The sequence below is a fragment of the Mobula hypostoma genome, chromosome 10 (genome assembly GCF_963921235.1).
Source record: "Mobula hypostoma chromosome 10, sMobHyp1.1, whole genome shotgun sequence".
NCBI classification, from domain to species: Eukaryota; Metazoa; Chordata; class Chondrichthyes; order Myliobatiformes; family Myliobatidae; genus Mobula; species Mobula hypostoma.
The window spans coordinates 123290968-123311504 of NC_086106.1; the positions used below are offsets into that span (position 1 = coordinate 123290968).

The following is a 20537-nucleotide window of genomic DNA, read 5'->3' on the forward strand; positions in this document are numbered from 1 at the left end:
TGATTTGGTAAGTTATTTTTGGGTCTACGAACGCTCACAAATTTTTCCCATATAAATAAATGGTAATTGCTTCTTCGCTTTATGACATTTTGGCTTATGAACTATTTCATAGGAATGCTGTACCTTCGGATGGCGGGGGAAACCTGTATTGAGAAAATGTATAGACAGTTCATGTTCCTCAGTCTTTCAATTTCTTATTATAATTCAGTATATTTTTGGTGTTTTCCCTTATTACTGTACGTTATGAGTGTTTGGAATGTCTATATCTATAAATTAGGTTGTTCTTGCATGTGAAAACAGACTCCGGCAGATTGAGCGGACGAGACCAATGGAAGGTCCAACTGTCAAGAAGGAATCTCTGCAAACATCGTGGAACGTGTAGAGTAGGACAAGACATGGAAGGCATCCTGGTCATCCACTGCGCCTCGTCCCATCTCCAGCCGTCTCGAGTCTGTCTTGCTACTGGATCCAGATGGGAATTGGGAAGAGAGAGTGAGGCTGACGCTGCGCAGCTCTCCCTCACTTAAATCCAAATCACGTGCTAGTCTTGACAGCATTAAAATGGTGTCGAGGTCCTCATCAACATCGACGTTGGACGAACAACAACAACATTCTTTTATATTACATCTAGAGGGTGAGTATGGATTCTCCAATGTAGCAGTGGATCAGTCGTAATATAATTTGTAGGACCCTGAGTCTACAACTGGATCAGTCTTGTATTTATAATAGCATATGGAGCCTTTTATGAGTTTGTATTTTAATGCATGACTTTATTGATTTGATGTTTGCTTCTAGATTGTGCCTATTGACATAACCAGTTGCTGGATGCTGTAATGTGTTGGATTGTTTCTGATTTATCTAGGTATTTCTGCATTTATTATCTTGAATTTGCCTTTTATTCTGTATTCTTGATCAGATCGGGAAAAAGATATTATGAACAAAGAATATGTTAATATGGGTGCAGCAAAACGGGTTCATTGCCTATGCTATATTTTTACTATTGAGCTGGGCTCGGCAGATTTTCTTCAGCCTTTAAGTAAATTCTGTGATAAGTTTTCCCTTTATTGCATTATGATCTATTTTCTTTGCTCGTTGATTTCCCAGATATTTCTGTTAGCTCAATTGCACCTTTCAATATGTTTAATATACTGTACCTACAAGGGGTGATTGATAAGTTTGTGGCCTAAGGTATAAAGAGTCAATTTTAGAAAACCTAGCACATTTATTTTTGAATATAGTCCCCCACCACATTTACACACTTAGTCCAGTGGTCGTGGAGCATACGGATCCCTTCTTTGCAAAAGTCAGCGTCTTGGACCTTTAGAAGTGGTCCACAGCAGGGGTGATTGATAAGTTCATGGCCTAAAGTAGAAGGTAATGAGTTAGGCAGATCTCGTTACATGCACATGCAGTTCAACTCTTTGATTATGCAGAAAGTCTGAAGTTACTAACTCATCTCCTTCTACCTTAGGCCACGAATCTCTGTGTTGTATATGGTGACATATACAGTACTGTATGTATTTAGAATAATAACTGAACCTCCTCTGAATCCTCTCCAATGCAATCTCCTCTTTCCTATGAGAACACAAGAGACTGTGGATGCTGGAATCTGGAGCGAGAAGCACACTGCTGGAAGAACTCTGGCTCAGACATCATCTGTGGAAGCAAAACGATGATCAATGATTCAGGTTGAGACCCTACATCGGGTTGAGAGTGTTGAGGGAAAAGAGCCAGTTTCTAAAAGTGAGAGGCAAGACAAGACGGTGCCAGTGATCAACATGACCAGTGGTGACATCTTGCAGACAGCTCACAAAACTACTTGTACGTTTTCTTCTTCTTTTAAGTATGCTTCTCCTCTTGAATTGCATTTGATCTCAGCCTGTAATTTCCATTTTGTTGACATGTTTTGGACTTATTGAGCGATCTGGTGGGTATCTCCTGGAGTGGGAGCAGAGTGTGCGGCCCTTGTTTCTTAATGACAGAATGTGAACCTATGGATGGCTCCACTTTCTGATTGAAGTGTCGAGTAAGATTGAAATCAAATGAAGGCAGAAGGTGAGTGGGTTTTCAAAGCTGTGAGCCTGTGTTTGACTGGTCTACGTCTCGCTGCTGCTGGGGAAGGGTGCAGGTTTGCTCACCTTGGTGGCGGGGCTCGTAGCTGTGAGACTGTTTTCAGGGGACTTTACAGTCTAATTTTTAATGTCCTCAGTGCTGAAAGCACTCTATGGTGGTCGACTCATTTTTGGGGAACTCTGTGGTTCATGTTCCCTGTGTTTCTGGTTATTTTTTGCTTTTAACGTAATTTGATCAAGGCATTTTGAACTGACACAGTGGCTGTCACTCCTGCATCCTCTCAGGGACCCCGCAGTTATCCTCTGTTATTTGCTCGCATTTTGCTGTTTACATGAGTTATTCCTTTTTTCATGTTGGGTGTTTGATGCTTTCTTTAAATGGGTTCCATGGTGTTTCTTTGTTTGGTGGCTGCCTGCGGAATGACAAATCTCAGGGTTGTATACTGTATACATACTTTGATAATAAATGTTCTTTGAAACTTTGAGGGAGGGGTGAGACGATGCCTAGAAGGTGATAGGTAGAACCAGATTAGGGGAGGGTGATAGGCAGATACAAGAGGAGAGAGTGGATATAGTGCCAGAAGCTGGGAGGTGATGGGTGGAGGTGACAAAGTGGTATAGGGAGGTTGGGAGGGTTGAGACAGAAGCTTGGAGGAGATAGGTAAACACAAATAAGAAAAAAAACAATCGGCATGTGAAGCCAGTTGGCAGAGTGACTTCTTTCATTAGGAAGAAATATATCCTATCATGAATAGAACTCTACATGGTAGTTGACTGTTACCTACCCAATGTATAACATGAACCTTCCTGTTCTGACATTCTGCCTCCAGATAGTATCCTATATGCCTGTATAGAATCAGACTTCAGAATCAGAATCACGTTTCCTATCACTGACGTATGTCATGAAATTTATTATTTTGTGACAGCAATACTGTGCAAAACACAGAAGTTACTATAAGTCACAAAAATAAATGGTGCAAAGGAGGAATGGTGATGTGGTGTTCATGGACAGTTCAGAAATCTGATGGCAGAGGAGAGGAAGCTGTTTCTAAAATATTGAGTGTGAGCTTCAGCCTCTTCCTCCACAATGGTAGTAATGAAAAGGGGGTGTGTCCTGGATGGTAAGTGTCCTTCAGCATGGATGCAGTCTTCTTGAGATACCACTTCTTGAAGACGTCCTTGACAGTTGTGTGCATATGATGGAGCTGGCTGTCCCTACAGCCCTCTGCAGCCTCTTTTGATCTAATGCATAGGAAACTTCATACCAGGCAATGATGCAGCCAATCAGAATGCTCTCCCTATATGCCTGTACTAGTACTTTCATGTTATAAGGTGGGTGTTGATAGTGGACCCAAATGCAAGACACAGACACTGAAGAACTAGGAACAGGACTAGGTTATCGAGATAGCAAGGTGAGTCAGGAAGAAATGACGCTGGACCCAGACACAGGCCCTGGACGAGACTAGGATTCAGGACCTGGGCAAGGACTTGGACTAGAAACACGGGACCTGAACGTGGAACTAGGAACAAGGAGCCTGGACTAGGAACACGAAACTCCAGAACCAGAGCCTGGACAAGAACCCGGAACTCGGGTCTAGGCTAGGACTCAGGACTAGGATCTTGGCAAGGACAGGACGAGGTACCCCAGCACAGGACGAGGAATCTCCAGCACCGGGCTGGACGAGGAACTCCTGGGCTGGGCAAGGCACCAGAACTGAATAAGGACACGAAGCTCAGACTTGGACAGGGCTGGAACACGGCGCCTGGACTTGGTCTTGGAGCACAGGAACATGGAACACAGAGCCAGGACCCCTCCTTGGGAACAGGACCTAGGGCCAGGACTCGTCTTTGACATGGACACTAAACACAGGGACACAAAGAGATAGTTCCCAACTCAACAATAGATAGTTCCTTATATTGGCGTGGCAAGACTCCAGTCTCACTCTGGCGGTTGAACTTGACGGGGATACTGATGAAGTTGCAGATGAAGGTTGCAGATAAGTTTCAGACGGGGATCAGATGGGAAGGGAGAGGGAGCGAGAGAGAGAGAAAACAGTCCAGCACCCAATCCCTGGTTTGCAGAGGTTTTTATCTCCAGTCCGAAACGAGAATCAGGTGTCCCAATGGAACCAGGGAAAACTGGAAAACCTGGAATTAAGGATCGATGGACCGGACCGTGAACCGGAATGCGGACTTTACGGACCAGACCATGACATTTCAAGGACCCTTGGACATGTATAAGATCTCTTTGTTTCCCAGTATGTCACCAGGTTCAGATATGGCCCAAGTGCAAAGTGAGAGACTAAAGCAGGTCGATAGTTCACAGACTTTAATGTGAACAGTATTAAAGAGAAAAGAAAACAATGCGTATTAGGCCAAACAGGGCTGTTAACTAAAACTCTCAAATGGAAAACAAAGCCTAAACTGTGGCTGAAAAGAACAACTAAGAATAAAACGAATACCGCTAGTCTTCAGAGTCAGCTGACTCGACAGTCCAATTTCTCAAGCAAGATGGAATGCAAGCAGGCAGCAAAGCGTTGCTGTGTCCAAGTCTCGATAAATACTACGACGGAATGAATGGAGTTAAATACTATCACAATGAAATAATAATTAGCTGACACGTGCATATCCATGAGCGTAATTGCCGAATTTGCTGTGCTGCTGAATCCGTGCTTGTGACACAGTACTTCCATGAGTCCTACCATTATGTATTTCCTAGTATAATTAGATCTGATAAAAGGCATCAACTCACATTTTTCAGGATTAAATTCCTTCTGTCATTGCTCTATCCATCTTAAGTTCCATCAAAATTAGTGAACATTCAGAATCTTGTCTGTGGTCTTCCACACAACACTTAAGCAGATTCCAGAGCGTGAGAATTAGGAACAGGAGTGGATCTTGTAGCCCCTTGAACCTGCCCATGTCACCAAGAGCATGGTTAATTTGGGGGGGGGGGGGACTAGATCTCCAGCATTACTTTCTTGGAATATAGTCCCAAGCCTGTCCAGTCACTCCATATATTAATAAGCTTCAGTTTTTTATTCATTTCTTGGCTGAAAATACCTGGGGGTAAATGAATCTTAAGGTAGATGGGAGGAAATCAGAGTACCCAGAGAAAACTCACATAGTTCATGGGCAGAACGTACAAACTCCTTACAGGAAACACCGGAATGAAATCCAGTCTCTGACACCCTGACCTGAAATAGCGTCATGCTAACTGCAATGCTATGTGGCACCCAATGTACTTTAATAATAAATTTACTTTGACTTTTTTTTAATAGAGTACAAAGAAAATTTACAAGGGTGCCGGGGGCAGTAGTAGAGCCAGATACCTTAGGGACATTTAACAGACTCTTAGATAGGCTCGTGGCTAAAAGAAAAATGGAGGGCTATGTGGAAGGGAAGGGTTAGATTGATTTTGGATTAAGTTAAAAGGTTGGAACAACATTGTGGGCCAAAGTACTTGCACTATTCTATAACATACAGGTTAGACCCTTATAACCTTTATTTTTCCTGTAAATGCCTGCAAGAAAATGAATGTCAAGGTAGTGTATGGAAACAGATAGTACTTATATAAATTTAAATTGAACTTTGGACTTCGAACTTTGAAATCCCTCTGAAACTTTACTATTCATGTACCTGTCCAAACATCTTTCAAATATTGTAAGTATACTCGCTTCATACAGCTTCCTCTGACAGCACGTTTTAGATATTCATCACCCTCTGTGTGAAGAACATTCCCCTCAGCTTCCTTCCCCTCTCATTTTAATCAATGTCCAAAACATCGACTGTTATTCCCTCCATAGATACTACATGAAGTGCCGAGTTCCTCAAGATTTCTGGCATCTGTAGGATCTGTTGTGTGTACATGGTATCTTAGTACTTGATCCCTGTGTCAATATTTTCATAAGGATATTTAAGGATCAACTTTATTCACCTCATACATTTAAATGTATTATGAATTTGCTGTAGAGTATTGGTCAAGGCACAACACACAACCAAAACATGCAACTATTATAAAGGATAAGAAGTTGTACACAAAATTAAGAATTATATACAAATAAAAAAGCTAATAAAGTTGGAGGTTAAGTTATGGATATGGAATAAAATGTGCATAAATACATAAATACCAGCATGTATTTACAATATAAACAGCATCATTTAAAGCAGTTTAAATGTTTACAGTGCAGTATAGTAACAAGTGTTGCCATGCTTCAGGTGCCCACATAGCACGTCCACAACTAACCCTTTGGAATCTGGGAGGAAGCTGCAGCGCCCGGAGGAAACCCACGCGGACCCGAGGAGAAAGTATAAACTCCTCATAGACAGTGGTGGGAATCGAACTCCGACCGGTGATTGCGCTAACCGCTATAGACGTAGGTGTCATTTTGAGAATGGTTGATAAATGCACTTAAATAAAACGTACATGGAGAGGTGTAATTTTACCAGGCATAGAGCTAATTTCAATTTAATCCCCGTCACTATTTTTGCGCTACTTATTTCATTTTATATTTTTAAGTGTTGCAATGTACTGCTGCCAGAAAACCACAAATTTCGACATGCGTCAGTGGTATTAAACTTAATTCTGATTCTGAGCCAAAACGTGCCCGATGAAACTCATAATATGGTTCGTGTCAGTTAGCTGATTTATATTAAGGTCTTTGCAAAGGAGAGATCCATCGCAGATTTTGGGTTATGTAATGATATCTCGCTGGTCACACTATGTACCAATGGGAAGTGTGGCTGGAGATGTTTACTTAAAGTGGTGCGCGCACAAATTGCAGAGCGTCATTAATGCGCTCGTTAGACATGTTGATGCTTTCGGGGGGAAAGTTGGTCTTCTGACATTTGCGGAGAAGCGGGAGCGCCATGCAAACTCAAGGGAACAGCTCGCCGCCTTGTCCGGGGAGCTTGGATGCCGCCGTTACTGAGAAGCCTCAGCCTTTTCCTCTGCTATCTTCCTATCTCATTGACAGTATCTTAGGGCGCACCAGTCGGCCTGTCAAACGGGGTGATGCTCCCTCACCTGGCGTCAGAAACCTTCAGGGGGAAATCGAGGAAAATGCGGGTAAGTTGGTAGGGCTTCCTACCGAACAAGCCTTCTTGTACTCCCCCCTCAAAAAAAATAATTCTGTCCATTCGTTTGTGAAGAATTGCCGGAATTGTGCTTTGTATTGTACAATTAATATTTCTAAAACAGCAATGCTTAAAAAAAGGGGGAAATGCGCCACATAGTTAAAATGTTTACGCAAATTACTTTTTTGCAATTGTATGGAATTAATCCAGGTGAATTATTATGATTAAATTTTATTTTTTTTCTTGAGATCATTCAGCAGGCATCAGGAACCAAGAACGGGGTTGGCTTCAACACACACGCTCGGGACGAGGGGGAGTCAAGGGCGATGAATTTCCTTCGAGCGAAACGAAAACCGATACCAGCCCCGTGCCGACACAGGGGGAGCGACGGGGCGATGTGAAGCTTTTACCGCCGGTGGAAAACGCTTTGCCTTCGATGTTAGGAGAACGGGGTGCGAAAACTTGTGGGGAGAGAGGAAGAGTCTCGGAAAACCAGTCACTGGGAACGGGAGCTGATGAGGAGAGGTCGAAAGAAGTCGCGGATCAGAGGGAGTGTGTCGGGGAAAGCACGAATCTTCAGTACTTCCCTTGCGTAAGTGAACAGGAGGACGGGTCTTTCAAACGGAAACAGCGTCGCTACAGAACTACCTTCACTAACTTTCAGCTGGAGGAGTTGGAGAGAGCTTTCCGGAAAACCCACTACCCCGATGTCTTCACAAGGTAACTGGAGCTCAGCGCAGGAAACTGTGGGCGACTGCCAGCACCCGCAATATCAGTAGCCCTACCCTCAGCGGCTCCTGAAAGAACCAAAGTTAATCAACTCCGGCTCTACATTAAACCAAACCACATCACAAGGAAATGAATAAGAATTTTCAAAACAGGTTGATTAAAATTCAGCCCGTATAAAAGTTCTCGCTAAAGTTTGTAAGTCTCTCTTACAATAACATATATTGTGTCTGACAAAATGAGGTAATTTTTGAATCAAAGTTCAAAGTAAATTTATTATCAAAGTATATACATCACCAAATACTACATTTTCTTGCTGAGGGTATCATAGCAGAAGAAAGAAATTCAATGGAAAACTACACAAAAGAAAGTTTATAAATCTCTCTTACAAAAATATATAGCAAAACAAAATTGAGCCTCCCAGATTGAGAGGTAATTTCTAAATCGTTTAAAAAGTAGGCTGCATTTAACATAAAAACATGATTAAAAATACACCACATTTTTAAAAAATCTCTACCCCTTCTCTCGGGGGTTTATTACCGTTTCGATGGAGTCACGGTAACTGGTAACGGATTAAGTGACCAAATTGTAACATTTTAAAATGAAGTTACTTTGTTAAATATATCGACTAAAATATTCGCTGGTTTAAAATATAAACAAATAAATGCTCAGCACCGAAATAGCATGGAAAGCACCTATTTTCTGATCCTGCCCGTTTTGGGAATCTGAGTCAAGAAAACTGGCGAAAGCACTGGGCAAGTCAGTTTAATTTAAAGTCAGCTGGACATTGCAGTGTTGTGTCTACAATATAAAGGTGGATAATAATGTTCTGTGTTTCTTCGCAGGGAAGACCTGGCAATGCGACTCGATTTAACCGAAGCGCGGGTCCAGGTGTGTGTTCTTAATCCTTTAATTTGGCATGGCGGGGTTAAATCGCGGAGCCAGTGACAGATGCAAAATTGCGTTAATTTGCTCCTGCAGATAACGGCGTGTGGAATGGTCCTTAGACGATATTCGACGTGCTCGTTAAATCTTCAGATTGTACACCATGTTGTAAACATCTAAATCGGAGAGATCTTCGTGAGGGAGTTAGGGAGAAAATGAAACCAGTTTTAAACCATAGAATTTAAATATCCATTTGTTCCATCAGATTAAGTCACACATTCGCCATTCCTGCGGCAACTCGTGAAGTACGATGCCTCACTCACTTTCAGATCTCCAGGGAGTGATGAAGTTACAAAGGGCTCTGGGGAGTGTCCGGGAACAAAAACCATCTGGCGTCCAGCAACACCGGCACTGGGCTGTCTGGACAAGTTTATTTAATTAAAACATAACCCCTTGCCTTGGTGGGCAAATGAGAATTTCAACGATTTTCGCCTTATCGCAAATAAGTAATTAAGACGGTAAAATAAATCCAGTTATTATAGCATAAGTCTATATATTTATTTAAGAACAAATAATAAGGTTTTACTGTCATACCCCCTTGTTTGGTGAAGCACGTACTACTGCATCGTAACTATCACAGAATTTGAATCAGAATCAGGTTTAATATCACTGGCATGTCATGCGCCAGCAGTACAGTGCAATACGTAATAAAACACTATAAATTACAATACGATATAAATTAAGTTGTGCGAAAAGAGAGGAATTGAGGTAGTGTTTATAAATTCATTGTCCATTCAGAAATCTGATGGCAAAGGGGAAGAAACTTTTTTAAAAAGCTGAGACGGAATTAATTCATCCACAAGGATAAATTAAGTATCGATAACTGTCAAGTTTGTTCGCGCGTTCTGTGATTGTTGTTACACCCACGTACCAAGACGTTTAATTTCTGATATATCGTGTTAAAATTCTACACTTAGAAATAGCCTGATATCTGAACAGGCAACCTTCGCGTAAGGCTCCCTGCCCATAGAGTGCATCTTCGCTCTGGAAATTTAGCAACAATTCGGGTCCATTTTAAACACGCGCTAATTTCAAATAAATCGCTGGAGATGTTCGACGTCTTTGGGTAACCTAAGATTCCCGCTGATTTCAAGAATGGGCACCTCGATTAGGAACTGGGGTAACCCGCGGCGTTTGCGTCTACCTTCGAAATTTCATTTCGGTTTGTGTTGAAGAGAACATATAAGGGAATTTAAATGTTGGGGATCGCACACCTGTGTAATCTGGGTTGGAATATCCTAGCAATGCATGAACCACCAGCGGATAGGGAGTTCTTTGGAAGCACTAAAAAACAATTTGGCAATTATCTTAAATCTGTGGTTCTGTACACCGGCACATTAATTAGAACTTCTCATAGTACAGATAATTCAGCCAATGGCAAGTTAATTATTTTAAAATAAATAACCCCTATTTAAAAGTTGATGAAAATAAAATGCAGATACTGGAAATCTTTAAAGAGGCTGAAAATACAGGAACCATTTAGCAGGTCGTGTGTGGAGAGAAAAGTAAAGTCCTCGAGGGATCTCGGCCAGAAACGTAGACTGTTTAATCTTTGCCTCCTGACCTGCTGAATTCCTCGAGCATTTTGTGTTCGTTTCTCAAGAAACAGTTGTTGAGTCAAATAAAGAGTCGTCGACCGGAAACTCTGCTCCACACTCACTGACCCGCTAAGTGTTTGCAGCATTTTTTGTTTTATTAATGATTATTTTTTATTTATTTTGGTTCTCCGGAGGGAAAATTTAGCGCTTTCCTAATCATATCATTCAGAATCTAACTTTTTAACGCTTTAGTGACGTACAATGAAGACCAGTTTATTTCCAATACTCGACAATGATTGGAAATGCATCCAGGGTGTGGTTGGATGGTTGTGGTCTTGCTCGGGGTGCGCAGTTTCTTGGCGAGCTTTGACTAATTGGACGCTCTTACACTGCTGTTCCGTACTAGGTGTGGTTCCAAAACCGCAGAGCCAAGTGGCGGAAGCGTGAGAAGGCGGGAAGCCTGAGCCATCCGCACGGTTTGTCTCTGACCAGCCCTCTGGGGCTCTACCTGGACGTGCCGTTGGCCCAGTCCACTGGCTTGGAGTCGAGCTGGAGGTCATCATCTATCCCTGCTCTTTCCGCGGCGACAGGTACCAACGCCTACAGCCCAGCAGCCCAGCTAGGAATCAGCACCTTCATCGGGACCACTTTCTTCAGACACCCCTTACTCAACCCACACTTTGGAAGGTTGGTATAAACACTTCGGGATCCGTTCTCACATTTTAAACACTAATTGTCATGACTGTTCGATGTTAGACCGTTGTGTTTATAAAGTACGTGCTTAATTTAACACGCAAATAATGCAGGGTTTTTCCCTCTAAGGAAAACACTGGAGTAAACATTACTCCGTTGTTTATAACAAAGTCATAAAGCAGAGGAGCAGAACTGAGCCATTCAACTCCTCAGTCTGCTGTGCTGTACCATCGTAGCTGACTTATTAACCCTCTCAACCTTATTTTCCTGCCTTCTCACCGTAACCTTTGGTGTCTTTAACCAAGAACCTATCAGCCTCCGCTTTAAATATCTCCAGTGACTTGGCATCCACAAGCAGTTGTGGCAATGAATTCCATGGATTCAACACAATCTGGCTAAAGAAATTCCTCCTCATTTCTGTTCTAAATCCACATCCCTCTTGTCTGAGGCTGTGCCCTGTGGTCCTAGACTCACCCACTATAGGAGGCATCCTCTCCACATCCACTCTATCTGGGACTTTCAATATTCGACAGGTTTTCAATGAGATCCTGACTCATTCTTTCAAACTCCAGCAAGTACATACCCAGAGCCAACAAACGCTCCTTATATGTTTTCATTCCAGGGATTATTCTCATGAACTTACTCTGGACCCTCTCTAATGCCAACACATCCTTTCTTAGTCCAAAACTCACCTGAAAACTGCTCACAGCATTCCAAGTGCGGTCTGAGCAATACCTTAATAAAGGCATTATCATCTCGACATCGGAGTTAAGACGAACACGTGACACGGCTTCTGCAAATTCTCATTCAAATTTGCGTGAAATCCCAACATTTACGATTCGTGGCCATTAAAATTCAACGAAAGTAATTCAAGACTGGATCATAGCTACTGCATCTGTTGTTTTAAGTTGAAGATGTGGGTACAATATTGCCATGTTTCAATTAACTAGCCCCTCTTTAGAGTCATTCAAGATACTTTAATGTCATTTTCACTGACACAAGTGTAAAGCCAAACGAAATAATTGCAGCACAAAAAAAAACACCTACAATAATATAAAAAACACAGTAAAAGACACACATTTCAATACATAAGAATGCTTATACACATTGATTATATATCCATTAATTGATGCTCGGCATAGGAGTGTTTATACATAAGGTAACTGACAGGAAACGATAAAGTAGTGATGGTTGTGGGTGTGAAGGGGTTGGTTAGTGGGTGAAGGTATTGATCAGCCTTGGTGCCTAAGGAAAATAACGGTTTCTGAGCTGGTGGTCCTGACGTAGTTGCTACACGGCCATCTCCCTAACAGGATTGGGACCAGCAGTCCATGAGTGGGGTAGGTGGGACCTTTTTTGTTATTGACCTTTTTCTGGCACCTTTCTGTATATGTGCCCTTGATGTTTTATTAATTGATTGAGTCAAATATACAGTAAATTTGCAATTCATGACAATGTATCTTTAGATTAATGGAAGGCTATTAGGATGTGGTTAAAATTACACTGAAAATGCATACAAAGAAGCCCATGCTTTGAGAAATTAACAGGCGGAAATGGAGTGATAGCTTTCAAAGCCCCAATATTTAATTTATTTTTTGCTTTTTTTTTTAATCGAAGAAAAACTGCAGTTGATAGAAATCTGAATTCTATTATTATTGAAATGAAAAACATACTCTTGATTCTCTGATTTAAATCGTTTTGATTATGCCATGGTTTTCAAAGGAAAGTGGATGGGAGATGGAGAGATGGGGATGCAGACAGATAACTTGACTTTAAGGTTGTTCTAGCTGGGAGGGGTAGTGATGATGAGCTCCCACTACCTACTAAGTGCTGCCAATGGTGTGCATCTCAAATAGCCTCTGACTCCTAAATCCAGCTTCAGACCTTCACATGTGATTTAGCTACTAATCCTGATGCAACCATTTCTACTGACAGAAGGGACAAAGGCAGGTTACTGGCACCTTAAAACCAGTCGCTTTGGGCAGATGGGACTCACCAGCTGTGGTTGGCAGTTCATCTAGGAGAAGGAAAGCTCTGATCTCAACCCTCCACCACCTTGTGCTACACCTACTCATGGGGAAGGCTTTGAGAATAAACCCCGAGGAAATTCCAGCTGGAGTCCTGAATGCAGTTCAACGATGACTGTCAACTCCTGCAAGTGCCGCTGGTGCCATACGATATCGGTCTCTGCCGTTCCTTTGGATTCATCAGTTGCATGTGGAAAGGGAGCCTGCTACGTGGGTAACAGGTTGCTCTCCATACTGTACTGCCTTGGCTTGCATACTGGTTTACATATACATAGACAGCTAGGACTTAAAATCCATAGTCAAACCAACCAGCGGAGGGTCGCAAGAGGGTATTGTCCTACAGAGAAGTGGCAGCGACCCCATGAGTCATTTAAACTCTTTCTCTGTTGTTAAGGTTCCATGAATAACACCATAACTTTGCCTCGTCTGTTACTGCCCAAAGCAGGGTCATCAATCCAATAAATAACAACTCTTTGAATAAGGGCAAATTTCCTCTGTTTTGTAAATTAAGTACAGGTCGACCTTCACTGATCTGGCACCATTGGGACCTGAGGACTGCTGGATTAGTGAAAATGATGAATTAGCATAATCAGTGCCGGAATATCAAAGGAACCGGATTACCAAAGGAACCGGATTACAGGTAGTCGGATTAGTGAAGGTCGACCTGTATTTGCTTTTTATGCCCAATTATGATGCACAGTCAAATCTCTATGCCTACTAGATAACTATTTGCTATCTAGAAAGTATGGTAGTAATTTCAATTAGTTACTTTCTATTAAGTAACAATTGTAGTCTGATCATTCGAGTTGAGTATGATCTTCTCCTTGCGGGTTGTCAGTTGGTGAGTCCTCAGGTGGCTGTCGAGACAGATCTGGGAGTCACATATTCTGGTGCAGTGTGGAAAAGAGCAAGTGGTGGGTGTGGATAGTGTTTGGGTCTTTTGGTTGTTCAGTCTGTCCTTTTTCTGCGGCACAACGGAGTTCGTTCTCACGTAGTGCAGCTCCCTTTTGAACAGATTTCCTTGAGGTCTATCTATCGAGTGCAATGTCTTCCCAGTTTTTAGATGGAATGTTGAATTTCTTCAGGCTGATTTTGATGTTATCTTTGAAGCGTTTCCTTTGCCCATCAGGAACTCACTGACCTTCCTTCAACTGGGAGTAAAGGATCGTTTGGGGAGACATGACTAATGTAACTATTAGTAATATGGAAATATGGTAGTGGTATTAGTCTGTAATTGTCCAAATAATTTGTATTACTCAAATACAGCCCACCTCCATCTTAAAGGTTTTCTTCCCTGTTAATGAAACAAAGTATGTCTTTTTTTTTGTAGTTTCCCATTATATTCTTTGTAAATTTTACAGCACAGAAGTTTCCAAATTATACTAGTGGGTGTACTTTATTAATTTAAAGATACAGTGTGGAACTGGTCCTTCCAGCACTGCCTGTTAACCCACTGATTTAACTGTAACCTATTCACAGTACAATTACCTACTAACTGGTACGTCTGGACTTAGGGAGGAAACCGAAGCACCTGGAGGAAACCACACAGTTTACAGAGAGAATGTACAAACTCCTTACAGATGACACCGGAATTAACCTCCAAACCCTGAAAGACCTGAGCTGAGTAGCATCACTTTAACCACTACTCTACCTGGGCGCCCTGAAATGGTTTGTAGAGGTAGTGTCACATACCAATCACTTTGCAAAGGGTAATTGTCCCTGAAGGAAAGTTTAGTCAGATTGCAGAACAAACAATATCCAGGTCATCGCAGAATTTTACTCCAGTCCAGAGTATATCCATTGCTGTTCTTCCCAGTGAGGAACAAAATCTTCTCAGCAGATCAGAGTGCTTGGGTTCATATATTTTGTAGCAAGGTTCTAGGGAACGGTTCAGCAGAAGTAAAACAGGTCAGCTTGATCTACTGATCTACATCCAAAAATTGCAAAATATTTTATGTCAAGTAGACAAATGTGTTTTTTCAAATGTAGGATAACACATAAAATGCTGGAGGAACTCAGCAGGTCAAGCAGCATCTTTGGAAATTAATAAACAGTCAATGTTTCTAGCAAAAACACTTCATCAGTACTGTTCTCAGCCCAAAACATTGACAGTTTATTCTTTTCCATAAATGCTGCCTAACCTGTTGAGTTCCTCCAGCATTTTGTGTTTGTTGCTCAGATTTCCAGCATTTGCACGATCTCTTATGTTTATGATTTGTTGCTCCACTGTGAAGTCTCTTTGAGGTATGCCTACCCTGAAGAAGCTTAAATCTTCTCTTTAACATTAGTTCAGTGAGACTCTCTGTCACTAAGCCCCTTCTGTGGTCTCTGCTTCTCTCCAACTCTTTGACCATGTGCTCACCCAATCTCACTATCACAGCCATGTGTTCCTCCTTGGAACTTGAACTCCTTCCCATCCTCCTCGCCTTCTTAATCTGGGCTCTTCTCCTCCTTTCCAGTCCTGATGAAAGGTCTTAGCCTGAAACATCAGCTCTTTCTTCCTTTCCATAGATGTTGCCTTACCTGCTGAGTTCCTCCAGCATTTTGTGTGTTGTGTCTGTTGCTTTGGATTTCCAACATCTGCAGAATCTCTTGTGTTTACAAACGCAAGGAATATTTGCAGTCTTAACATTAAATGCTTTATCATTGACATAAATTGTATTCACATCTGAGCAAAAGTTTGATTTATAATAAATGGAAGGTTATTAACTCATCTACTGCAATAATTGGTTTTATCCCTATCATTTTATTAATATTTTTGTTCTTTATTTTAAAGAAGAAATTGGATGGTAACTAACAGGTCAGTGGGAAACTGTGTGGAGAGGGCAAAACATTTCATCTCCAAGTGCTGAACATGAGTGACTGGCGCTGTAAAGTGATAGGGAAACAGACCCTTCAGACCATCTTATCCATGCCAAACAAGATGCATACCTCAGCTCATCACACTTGCCTGTATTTGGCCCATATCTCGCTAATCCTTTCCTACCCACGTACATGCCTAAGTGTAGACAGGTACAATAGCACAGTGGTTGGCATAATTCTCATTCTCTCTCTCTCTCTCTCTCCCTCTCCCTCTCCCTCTCCCTCTCCCTCTCCCTCTCCCTCTCCCTCTCCCTCTCCCCCTCCCCCTCCCCCTCCCCCTCCCCCTCCCCCTCCCCCTCCCCCTCCCCCTCCCCCTCCCCCTCCCCCTCCCCCTCCCCCTCCCCCTCCCCCTCCCCCTCCCCCTCCCCCTCCCCCTCCCTCTCCCTCTCCCTCTCCCTCTCCCCCTCCCCATCCCATGATGATAGTTCCTTTCAGTCAGTTGGTGGAGTTGGTACCCCACTCCTCAGAAAGGAACTGTGTGTGCGTGAATGGATTTTAGGTGAGTAGGAGGTTGCACAGGTCCAGGTCCACCCTCTTGATATCCCCTCCCGGATCCAGCAGCATGGTGGGGTCCAAGATGGCTGGGGGAAGTTCTGTTGCAGTGAATGCCCAGATCAAGCTTCAATGCAAGGGATGCCCTTTCCATGCTTCACGGCACGTGTCTGCTAGATGGCCGTTGACCCTATGAGAGTGTTCATCCGCCCTTTGACATGTCTTGTTTTTTTGTCCTGCAGGGTCTAGCCACCCTCCTCACCAGGCAGGCCTGGTGGGGGAGCCGGTTTAGTCGCTGACTACCCGACCATGTGACAGGTAGTACTGGGTTACATGGTACCAGAAGCACTCAGACGAGCGACCTGACTATAATGCTATTACAGCATCCTCAACCAGAGTTCAATTCCACCTCTGTCTGTAAGGAGAGTGTTCATTCTCCATGTTTCCACGTGGGTTTTTTTCCAGGTGCTTTGGTTTCCTTCTAAAGTCCAAAGACATTTGGGTAAGCAGGTCAGTTAGACACATGGGTGTAAATGGATTGCCTAGGCTCAAAGGGACAAAAAGACCTGTTAGCATGCTGTACACTGCATGGCTACTTTATTAGACATGCCTGTTTGTTATGCAAGTATCTGATCAGCCAATCATGTGGCTGCAACTCAATGCATAAAAGCATATGGACATTCTCAAGAGTTCTTCTTCAGAACAAACATCAGAATGGGGAAGAAATGTGATCTAAGTAACTTTGACCATGGTGGAATAATTGTTGGTGAAAGACAGTGTGGTTGAGTATCTTGGAAACTGCTGATCTCCTGGGGTTTTCAAGCACAACACTCTCTAGGGTTTACAGAGACTGGGGCAAAAAACAAAAATCATCTAGTGAGTGGTAGTTCTGTGGGTGAAAACATGTTGTTAATGAGAGAGGTCAGAGGAGAAGGGCCAGACTAATTCAAACTGACAGGAAGGTGACAGTAACTCAAATAACTACACGCTACAACGGGTGGTGTGCGGAAGAGCATCGCTGAATGCACAACCTTGAAGTGGATGGGCTACAGCAGCAAAAAATCACGAACATACACTCAGTGACGACTTTATTAGGGACAGCTGATACCTCTGATTATAGACTCCCCTGTGCTGGAAGGAGTTGATGTTTCATAGCATTGAATATTGGAGATGGACAATATAGTAAGCTGTTAGTGAGGCTATGTGTGGATCAGTTTTGCAACTTTTTCAAGTGGTAAGTATATGGAACCAGCTGCCAGGGGATGTGATTAAGGCAGGTACAATGACATCATTTAAGACACACTTAGTAGATATATGAAGGGGTGGGACTTAGATGGATTTGGGAAAGCACTGGAAATTGGGCTAGGTGAGTGGACAACTACAGACTCATTGGACCAAAGGTCTCTTATCTGTGCTGAAATGTTCCATGACGTCATGGCCTTACCTGTGGTCCTCATGATTTTGTATACCTCTAGATCAATCACCTGAAACTATACTACTTCTTACTTTACAGATCTCACCAGACTCTTTAATATTTTACAGTACATTCACCAGCTAGAGACATCAAAGTATCGCAGTGGTTAGAGCAATGCTATTACAGCTCAGGGCACTCTGGAATTGGAAGTTTAATTCTGACATCCTGTGGAAGAAAATTTGTACATTTTTCCCGTGAGTGTTTGAGTTTTCTCCAGGTGCTCCAGTTTCCTCCCACTATCCAAAGACCTACCAGTTGGTAGGTAAATTTGTCACTGTAAATTTTCCGTTAGGGTAGAGTTAAATAGGTGAGTTGTGGGGTGGTGTGACTCATTGGGCCAGAAGGGTCTGTTCCATGCTGTATCTCTTAAAATAAGTAAGGTGCATTTGCTTTGTCAGTGTACAATGTGGACACTGTGGGGAGGGTGTGATCAGAATCTATTGTGCTTTATTCCTTCAGCTTATTAAATTTGTGGTTTTCAGGTTCATCACGACAATGAACCCTCTGATGGCGACATCCCTGATTGTGAAGCCTTCAGTCTCTGCGGTGGACCCTGGTGTCTTCCCAGCTCACTCGCACTCGACAGCCATGGACAGAAAGTCCAGCAGCATCGCCAGTCTGAGACTGAAAGCTAAAGAACATGCAACACACAGCCCTCCCATCAGCTTGCTCCCTAATCTGACAAATACAGGCAAACAGGTCTGTTAAGAGGCGAGCAGCCCTTTAACAATGGGACTGTAGTACAGTGGCCAGAAGGCCGATACTGAAAGAGAAAGCACCTCAAGAGACTGACCCCAGATGCACCTATCAAGAAATGGCTGCTACTTACAAATGCATTGAAACTTTTGGGGGGAGAGTCCAGATAATAGCAAGTCACGTTGCATTGCCACTTATCTGGGATGGTGGGCAGACAATTATATAGGCTTTGTTTTAACTTAATAAACCCTTGTGTCTGTGATCTTCAGTCACATTTGACATCTAGAAATCTCTAATGCAGAGCTGCCTTGTTGTTAACATTGTTTTTGAAAAAAAAAAGCCAAAGTCATTGTTGAAGAGATGCCATGTACATTCAAGGCTGTAATATCGCTTCTGGGGGGGAAAGATGTCTTTCTTTAGGGCTTGTATCTGTATAGATAGGAGTTTTAGTACACAGATCACTACTGATGAAGATCTATTTAATTTATATAATGGTACAACAGAATTATAGTATTTTAACAGTAAGTAATGTGTCCCTTGTGGTTTATGAGATTTATACAAATAAATGTTGATTTAATGATGGTGTCAATGATACTGCTGGTTATGAGAGGTCATTCTTTACATTGAATCAGAATCAGGTATTTGATATATATCATGAAATTTGTTGTTTTGTGACAGCAATACAATACATTTAAAAATTACCACACATTACAATTAGAAATATGAAAAAACTAAATATTAGTGCAAGAAGAGAGCAAAAAGGTGAGGTGGTGTACATGCATTCACAGAGCATTGAGAAATCTGCTGGAGGAGGGAGGAAGCTGTTCCTAAAATGTTCAATGTTTCTCTTCAGACTCCTGCACCTCCTCTCTAATGGTGGCAATGAGATGAGGTCATGTCGTGCATGATAGAGGGTCTGTAATTATGGATGCTGCCTTCTTTGAACATTACCATTTGAAGATGTCCTCAATGGAGTGCTGGAAATCTGAAACTAATACAGAAAATAAACTGGAAACACTTGAGCATCTACAGAGAGAGTGCCTCAAGGCTGTGTGCTGAGCCCTCTTCTGTACTCCCTTTTCACCTATGACTGCATTCCTGTACATGATTCTAACTCCATAATCAAGTTCGCAGAGGACACCACGGTGGTTGGCCTGATCAGAGGGGATGACGAGACAGCCTACAGGGACAAGGTCCAGCACCTGACCACGTAGTGTGCCGACAACAACCTGACCCTTAACACCCAGAAGACCAAGGAGATCATTGTGGACTACAGGCATGCTAGGAGCCACACTCATGTCCCCATCTACATCAACGGAGCTGTAGTGGAGTATGTATCAAGCTTCAAATTCCTTGGTGTCCACATTTCCGAGCATCTCACCTGGTCCCTGAACTCCTCCATCCTGATCAAAAAGGTGCAACAGCGCCTTTATTTCCTGTGAAGCATCAAGAAAGCTCACCTCTGTCCCAGGATACTGATGGATTTTTACCGCTGTACCTTTGAGAGCATACTGATCAATTGCATCTCAGTGTGGTATGGCAATTGTCCTGTATCAGACCGCAAAGAACTCCAGCGTGTGGTGAAAACTGCCCGGTGGATTATCGGCACCCAATTGCCCACCATTAAGCACATCTACATAAACGTTGCCTGGTCAGGGCAAAATGCATTATCAAGCATGCATCTCACCTTAACCATGGACTTTTTACTGTTCTCCCATCTGGTAGGCGCTACAGGAGCCTCCGCTCTTGCACCAGCAGTCACAGGAAGAGCTTCTTCCCTGAGGCTGTGACCCTGCTGAACCTCACATCACAGTGCTAAGCAGTATTGCACCCATATTGTACTGTCTCAGTACTTTTATATTTGTGTGCTGTAGCACTTACTTTTTATTCGCAGTTATTTTGTAAATAACACTATTCTTTGCATTTCTGGTTAGAT

At 42.6% G+C, this 20537-nt stretch overlaps 1 protein-coding gene across 2 annotated transcripts; it reads left to right on the forward strand.

Annotated features, from left to right (window-relative positions):
* The first annotated feature begins 6829 nt into the window (after positions 1 to 6829).
* Positions 6830 to 19174, forward strand: LOC134353427 (aristaless-related homeobox protein-like). Of its 2 annotated transcripts, none has more exons than XM_063061459.1 (5): positions 6830 to 7140; positions 7397 to 7868; positions 8720 to 8765; positions 10764 to 11044; positions 18388 to 19174. In XM_063061459.1, exons 1-5 carry the CDS (start codon positions 6942 to 6944, stop codon positions 18611 to 18613), a joined length of 1224 nt encoding a protein of 407 aa, XP_062917529.1. In that variant the 5' UTR covers positions 6830 to 6941; the 3' UTR covers positions 18614 to 19174. The 2 variants fall into 2 exon arrangements, with proteins under 2 accessions (XP_062917529.1, XP_062917530.1); XM_063061460.1 differs by having other exon boundaries at positions 7406 to 7868.
* The last annotated feature ends 1363 nt before the right edge of the window (positions 19175 to 20537 follow it).

Coding starts and splice junctions, on each gene's coding strand:
- LOC134353427 (XM_063061459.1), top strand. CDS start 6,942: ATGCAAACTCAAGGGAACAGCTCGCCGCCTTGTCCGGGGAGCTTGGAT. Junction 7,869..8,719: donor TACCCCGATGTCTTCACAAG/GTAACTGGAGCT, acceptor GTTTCTTCGCAG/GGAAGACCTGGCAATGCGAC. Junction 8,766..10,763: donor TAACCGAAGCGCGGGTCCAG/GTGTGTGTTCTT, acceptor GTTCCGTACTAG/GTGTGGTTCCAAAACCGCAG.